The sequence below is a fragment of the Pleurodeles waltl genome, chromosome 7 (genome assembly GCF_031143425.1).
Source record: "Pleurodeles waltl isolate 20211129_DDA chromosome 7, aPleWal1.hap1.20221129, whole genome shotgun sequence".
Classification (NCBI taxonomy): domain Eukaryota; kingdom Metazoa; phylum Chordata; class Amphibia; order Caudata; family Salamandridae; genus Pleurodeles; species Pleurodeles waltl.
The window spans coordinates 1146042435-1146050670 of NC_090446.1; the positions used below are offsets into that span (position 1 = coordinate 1146042435).

Genomic DNA, 8236 nt, shown 5'->3' on the forward strand with positions numbered 1-8236 from the left:
AACTTTACTCTCAACTGATCAATGAACTATTCTAGTGCACTTTAGAATTCGTCAAATCTCAAAGTCGAAGTTTTCTTTCACTCCGCACCATTCATACCGACTTGTTGACCACGCCCGATCAACCTATTAAACCTGACCAGATCACAACATCAAACAAGTGTCACATACACTTTTCAACATGCTCCGGAGTCTCTTGACCTCGCAGGGCCCGTCTCAACATCAACAACCACGTGGACAATTTTTCTGCTCAAAGCGCTACACACACGTGAAGTTCGATGACTTCCCTACTCTCACACCTTTGGAGTAACACTCCTCTAATATCTTTTAACCTCTTAAATCCTCACAAACTTCTCAATTAGTCTGAGGCAATAAGCTGTGCAAGCGCAAAACCCAACTTCACTCATACCGTCACTAGAAACGCCGAGACCATTCTCATACCTCCATGTTCCTCATTCGCAAGCTCCGAGATTCCGGGAAAGTCATTGGGGGACTTAGGGCATCATCATCCCTCCAACTTGTTTTATCAAAGAAAATTCTAACTTGACTCTGTCTATTGTTCGGATGGGGTCCCAAAGGGCTAAACCATCAATCTCTGCTACCATCTACTGATAACGCGTCCAGCCCTTATAAATTACCTGTACCTGGACACGTTGGAGGTCGGTGAATCTTTTAACCGAGTCGGGCTCTCCTCATCCTAAGATAGTCGAGTCACTCAGATCAATAATCAATAACTATTGCAATCGGTATCAATACTCAATTAATAGATCGATATAGCACATCAGAAATCAATAACAGTTGGTATTTCGGCGCACCATGACCTTTCAGTCATGAATAACCACACCAGTTTATTAAAAGTTAGTGAATTTATTTCCCTATATTAACAAAGCCAACACGATATATATAAGTCTCAAAACCAAATGATATATGTAGATGAACATTACTGGCTGTCCATAACGGCGGAAGAAACGCAAAAAACGCAAAATCTGAATAATGATACACTCAGTTATCGCAATGCAAATCACTAATATGACTAACTGTATTTGACTAATTTCATATATTGGTCAGCATAACAAGATTTCAATTTAGCATGGTACATTGAATGAATACCTCGACTAACCTCTAATTAGCATTGGCATGTGGGACTTCATGCAAAACGAATTTAGTCAACACAAATTTGGAAAACTTCTAGCTAGGACCCTATCAAAATAGCAGTTGGTACCTAAAAGGAAAAAAAACACAGTGCATAATACATTTATCCTTTCATATTTACCAAATACATTCAGCATTCAAGAAAAGTCTTCGTCCCTCAGGTACCGGATTGATCAGCATGGGTCAAGTTTCAAAGGGGCAAAGTTAAGGGCAAGCTTCCTTGCAGCGGCAAGGAGAATGGGGCAAAGTTACTGCATGGGCAAGACGGGGCAAATCAAAGTTAAAGTCTCTAGGGTGAGAATTCTTAAAGTCTCTTTCTCTCGAATAGAGAAAAGGGCATCAGGGTGTCGTCCAAAATGGAGTCCGGCATCTGGCTTCAAACTGGTATCGAGGAAAATGGCTGACTTCTCTTTGTCCAGTGGGTTTAAGTAAGACACATTCCAAATTCTGCAGGGGCTTCCATTGGAGGGTTCATAGGTTGGCTTCAAATTGTCCAATGAAAATTGTCTTTTTACTAGCGCTCATTTATGCATACACTGTCCTTGGAGCCTTGGAACACAAGTTGTAACATGGGTTGCCAATTATTTTACTATCTGTACCTTCATTGTCCACACCTGAAGAGACTGACCTTGTATCAAAGGGGATGAAACCGGCCTAGTACGAAACCTTGGAGATAAGTGTATTAGTCATCTCTACTGGAAAAATACAACTTCAAGCAAGAATATATGTTTCATTAGTTCAAGGAAAAAGCCACGCAGTTAGAATTTGAGACCAGGCAACTAGGCCAAAGCCTGTACTAAATTTAAGCTAAGCAAAACAGTTTTCAAACAAGAAATCATGGCATACATTTGCAATTATGACGGATTACTACATTTTCAATACTTCATGATTAATAAAGCTCGTTTACAATGATGGCGAACTACCCCGAGGGCACAATTTCCCTCGTACATTATTTTCTTTACTAAAATCACACTACATTATACGTTTTGATTACACGATATGTATGAATATATGTCGGACCTTCTTTTTCTGCGTCATCACTCTCACTTAGTACCCCTTCCAATCCGCAGTCATCTCCCTCTCCACTGTCCTTTTAGCCTCTCACATGCACTCTCCTTCCCATATAATGTATTTTAACATGACACGCCAGTGTGATTGTCGGGAAATCTGAAGCTCACCCCCGAATCGTACTGACCGAACTACGCTCCTGCTGTTGGTATTTGTACGAAAACAGAAAAGGTAATGTTTGCATCATATGGGGCTGTGTGTCAGTGTGTCAAACGTAGGGATGAGCTGAGCTGACTGCTGAAGTGTTGGATAGGCACGGAGTGCAAACACACTGAGAAAACAAGAGCAAAGCTGGAGACCATGTAGGGTCTGTGTCCCACGATCACACCGAAAAACGTCCAGACTTTTCGGGTGGCCAATATGGAAAAGAAAATAGCTTGTCCTCATAAAGCTCCATCCAAAAGAGTGAATCTGCAACTGACCCCCCCACTAATAACTGTTTCTATACAGCACTTCAGGCTTCTCTTCCGCCGTTTCAGAGCGCTGTAAACAACAGAGGTTACTATAGCCCATTCTACTGGTGCCTCCTGTAAATGACCTCTGAAGGACAGAAGGGTGAGTCAGTCTTGTTGCAATGACCTGCAGATAAAAGCAACATAAGTTCACCTTCCTGAACTTGCAGCCTATTGGAAACATTACGCAGTCCCTTACTGGACCAGCTTCTCTAATATCAAGGAACAATGGAAAGCCCAATTATCAGAAGCTGCAGTCATTGAGTCAACTTAAATGGCACTTTGTAAAACCTAAAAGCAAAAACCTTGTATGGAAAGAACATCCGCACCCGAAACAACAAGCACACATTAAGCACAGCAGCGGTCTGTATAACCAAGGACAGGGCCATGTTAACAGCGGCGGTGAGCGCACTGTAGAGAGTCACTGGGGGCCCAACGTGCAAAATGTATCCACTTTTCAGCACGAGGGCCTGGCTCCGTCAGAGGGGATGAATAAAGGGGCTTAGGGCCACTCGGGGCCTTAGTCGAATAATACTTCACTGTCTCCTGAGTGTTAGACCACATGCGCTGCTGCCAGGCCTCCAGGTGCGGTGTAGTAGGCCTGTCGCCCATGCTACACGGACTACGCAAGCGGCCTGTTTAATCTAAGAGAGGGGAGTAGCAAATACACGAGTCATTTAAGTACAGGAGCTCCGATGGGATGGGCCATACCAACAATCTGCAAGGGAGGGGGGTGTCTGGATAACAGTCGAGAAAACCAAAAGTCAAGCCCTGGCAAAGACATTCAAGCATTTCCTGTAATGTGTTGATTGCGGGCCCAAATCTGTATGTTTCCTCCAACAGAGAGATTCTAAATTCTGTACAATCAAAGGGGAAGGCAGGCCACACCAGCAGCGCGTATATCCAAGGACTAGTCTGTCAACGCAATCAGTATAACCATTGACAAGCGTCCTAAAAGGGTCGAAACAACAGTCAGTGAAGCCAAATCAGTACAGTATAACCAAATGACAAGACTTGGACTGAGGTGTTGGTCTCTGCTGCACCTACTTTTCATAGTGGTGGCTTCACTCTAGCATCTCTCCAAGAAGCGATAAGAGGACATGGACTAGTAGATCTTCATTAATAAACAGCGCTTGTTAAGTTTTGTCCACTATTTAACAAGTACACTTGAGCATCATGGGTGACTTGTGCGACGGGCTGATAGTGATATGTCATTTCTGTCTCAATTGCGTTATATTGCAAGAAGGAGAGAATTAAAAGTGGGCGTAGGGTTCGCTCACCTTTCAAAACGTCCAACCATTCAAAGACAGCAGGAAGGAACCCCTACTGTGCTGAGCCTATCTCTCTGTAACTCCCAAGGGTATCACCCTAAGGGCTCCCCCTCACTGGGATTCCAAGTAGCATGCATCATCAGGGAGTCCTCACCCAGATACCCGGGCTCGACCTTGGTGAGTCATTTTAACACTATGGGCCTGATTACAACTTTGGAGGAGGTGTTAATCTGTCCCAAAAGTGACGGATATACCACCAGCCGTATTACGAGTCCATTATATCCTATGGAACTCGTAATACGGCTGGTGGTATATCCGTCACATTTGGGACGGATTAACACCTCCTCCAAAGTTGTAATAAGGCCCTATATGGTGATCCCCTTGGGTGGGTACAGAGAGCTAAGCTAGGCACAGTAGTGGTCCCCTCCGGTTGTTTTTGAACGGTTTCCTGTCTTGATGACGTCTGCCAGTAAAGTCATAAAATCAACTAATAATTCACCTGACAACCTATGAACGACCTACTAGACCTGTAAACAACCTACCGAGATTCTACTGAGTAGTAATTGCCTTGCACTGCCTCAACAATGATTTAGCCTGGTTGTGTACCTAGCTGTATAAATACACACACGTTTACTGGTCCTCACTTTGTTCATGCACTATACAGAATCAGCCAGTATAACTGTAAAGAGAGGCTATGCCAGCATTCTTTGTAACTGAAAGCTGTTTGTATTACTGAAGGCATGGGACGGACAATGATAGCTCACAGTTTAGTCAGAGGGAGGGCAGTAATGGCGGTGTACATTATAAGAAACAATATTCCTTTGTGGGATTCTGTAGCCTCAACAGATAGTGTAGGGAGAACTTTTGTTTTGCTTCTGTAATGGTTTGTTATTATTTTCTTCTTTTTATGTGTTTTTGTTCCAGGCATAAACAAGTCATGAATCCAGATCTACTGATCAACTGCACGTTCTACCTCTGTAAGGGCTTGGTGTCCCCGATGGACCTTGTATCCATCATCACCGCCTCAGGCAAGCACATCTTTTCATTCCTGAGTGTGGCCTGGGGCTTTGTCTCTGACGTGGACATCGAAAGCGAGAAGTATCGAATGCTGGGCTCCATCCGCTTCACCATTGGCACGCTGGTCCGTCTAACAGCCCTACGTACCTACAAGGGCCGAGTATCTTACCTGCCAGCAGAGGAGGAGGGTACTTCAGCATCAACGACCATACCTGGTCTCTTGGACCCAAACTCATCCCACAGTGAAAGACTCAGCTTTGGCACCCAGGCTAGACAAAACTCTATCTACAACTTCTGCAACTCCAACAACATGGGTACAATGGAGGGATGTGGAGGGCATCAGAGAGGAGGTGACATTCCAACGTTGGAGGACTCGCTCCTGGCACCTCTAGACCAGTCAGTGCCGAAACACTGGACCGTGGTGAAGGAGGAGAAGTTTGTTTTGGTCCTTGCCGTCCAGCAATCTCACCTTGGAGCCGACCTCTTCTCTGCCCCCATGGTCACTGGCCTCAATGACCGTCTTATTCACCTTTTCTATATCCCAGCTGGGATCCCAAGGAGCTCACTGCTCAAGCTTTTCTTGGCCATGGAGGATGGAACGCACATGACGCACAACTGTCCCCACTTGGTTCATGTTCCAGTCAAGGCCTTCCGTATCGAACCTTTTGGCTCCAAAGACATAATAACTGTAGATGGGGAGGTGATAGAGTGCGAGCCTCTTCAGGGCCAGGTCCACAGTGGGTTGGGCAGACTTGTCAATGGGGGAAGAAAAAGTTAAATGTTTTCTAAGTAATGCGAGAAGCAGGTCATGTTTAATCCATGTCAGAAGGGTCAAAGCCACTTCCACCTGAGTATGTCTGAAATATTGGGAGTTTGGACAAAGTGTAAGATTTCTTCCTCACCAGTAAGATCAGGCGCCCTCACCAAGTGAACCAAACAAGAGTTTGTTACAAGTGCTGGGAGAGGAGCGTGGAATCATTGTGTTGCAGTTACACTGAGGCCCATAATTAATTTTTCATGTAACACAGCGCAACTACCAAATTTATTCTGCTGTACAATGCAGACCCATACCTGTTAAGCTTGGCCTTCTGCTGCTGTTATCCCATGAGCAATGCACTAATAGACTACTGCCTTATGTGCCACACAGCCTCAGATAGATCAGTGTGTGCTGCGTAGTAATAGTACTGGAAGCGTACTCTTGCAGCACAAATTCCTGTCTCTCAACAAACAAAAAAAGAACCAAAGCATTGGATGTGTGCTGTGCACTTCAGCATTTATGCAATTAGTGTTATTTTGATAAATTAAAACATTTCTCTGCTTCAGGGAGGCGTTTTTTATGCAAAACCTGGTCTTGGCTATATTAGATCAGGCTTTGTGTCAAAACTAGGGCCACTGGCATTATGTGATTGTGTGGCTGCAGCGGTTTTCACATAAATATAGATTTGCTGTGTTTCCCACATAATCCATCATCTGCCACATAATCTCCTGATTTTAACAATAAAAATGTTTTGAGCTCAAATGGTTCAAAAGTTACTAAAAATGCAGTGACACGTGTTGCTGCGCAGTGGAAGGCCCTTGCAAAGCTGGACTCTTCACCTTTCTGTTGGGTATTGCTATATTTGGGTGATAAACTGGTTCTAATGAGGTGCAACCAATGCCAAGACAGTGTTACCAAGTTTAAGAATGATATAACAATAAAGTAGTACTGTTACAAAATGATCTACAGCATGCAACACAATTTCCCTTTCCTTGCCACATAATTTACTTAACCCTGTCCTATAATTTGGCCATCTTCTGCCACATAATTCCAGTGGCCCTGGTCAAACTTTTGGATGTTCGCACTGAACTGCCCAAGACACACCCCAACAATGCTCCCTTTACACAAAGCAGCACAAAGAGATTTTGCTCAGAGAAAGAGCATCTTTCTAACGCAGAACACCCTTTGCACTGGTAAGTAAATACCATGTGTCACTTTGTATCGCTTTGCAATGCAGGGGCCTTGGTGAATCTGGGCCTGGGTTTCATTGCTAGGCACTACCTCAGACTGGTATGCCTCTAGGTGACCCAGTCTTTGAAGTTATGCAAGAAGAGGCTGATTCCCAATAGAACACAAAAAGACCCACCTCACCCCAAAGAAAATGAAGAACTAAAGAGAGCTGGTCTGTGCTAATGGACAATTGGTGGGGATAAGGTTCTGTATGGTTAACGTGCCACATGAAGTGCACAGTTTCCAGTCTTGAGCTTGGTCACATGTGTCTTATTCCAACGGGTTTAATTGAACTGAATTAAGACTACCTCTGACAAAATTCAATGAATTGTAAAATACTGGAAACGTGGTGCATAGTGACCTGGAGTTATTGTGTAACCCAATGGCTGTGCACTATTGAGGGCATGATGGGGGAGTTATTGATTGGTTGGTATAGAGAATTATTGTCTTGTGAAATATTATTATTTTCTTGAAATAAAGTGATTGCAATTGTTCTCAGCTTTCCAGCGTTGATCTCCTGAGATACAGGTCATAAGGTTCTGCATCTACCACTGTCAGCGTGCTTCTTAAGAGCTCAGCGCTCATGGACAGCAGGAGTGCAGGGGCGTCTAGCAGGGAGAATGAAAGGGCTCTTTAGACAGCAGCAGGAATACAAGTCTTTGGCCCAAGAACAACCAGGCTCTGAGGCAATGACCGCAGACCCACTAATTGGCAATGCCTGTTGTGTTGCACACAGAGGCCCTCGTTCCTTCAATAGTGGTAATTATAATACTGGTAGTGAACATTCTACTTCTAATGATAATTCACCACCCGTTTCATTTGCTTGAAATAATATTAGAATATGACAAAAATATCACAGCAGTAAATACTGCCATGCTGTGTCTGTGTCAAAAGAAGATAGCTGTGGGTAACAAAGTACAATATCCAGCAAATACAACCAACCTAAATTTAAAGCAAATGGGTCCGAATAAAAGGCCAAACGGACGGGTTTTACAAATGGATACAGATGGAAATACGTTCGTAAATGCTGATGAACGCAACCTAATGTATGCAGGAAGCTCAGGGGCCATGCAAAAGAGCAATAACCTCTTGAACAGTTTGCATTTGTGTTATATACACCAGTGGCATATCACTTGTGTCATGACCCATCATACAAGTAGTAAAGATATCCATAAATGTGCTGCAGTGGATCTCTCCCAGCCCTGGCCCTGGTGCTATTGCACCCCATGCACTAGCACCTACTTCCAAAAAAAACATTACATTTTAGGCAGACCCCCACCCCATTAAAACTT

At 43.9% G+C, this 8236-nt stretch overlaps 1 protein-coding gene across 1 annotated transcript in view; it reads left to right on the forward strand.

Annotated features, from left to right (window-relative positions):
• The window catches only part of SPHK1 (sphingosine kinase 1), a 137688-nt gene extending 130250 nt beyond the window's left edge, over positions 1-7438 (forward strand). The window contains exon 5 of the mRNA XM_069200224.1: positions 4865-7438. Coding sequence (XP_069056325.1) covers positions 4865-5735 — 871 coding nt within the window. The 3' untranslated portion in view covers positions 5736-7438. The remainder of the gene's footprint in view (positions 1-4864) is intronic.
• The last annotated feature ends 798 nt before the right edge of the window (positions 7439-8236 follow it).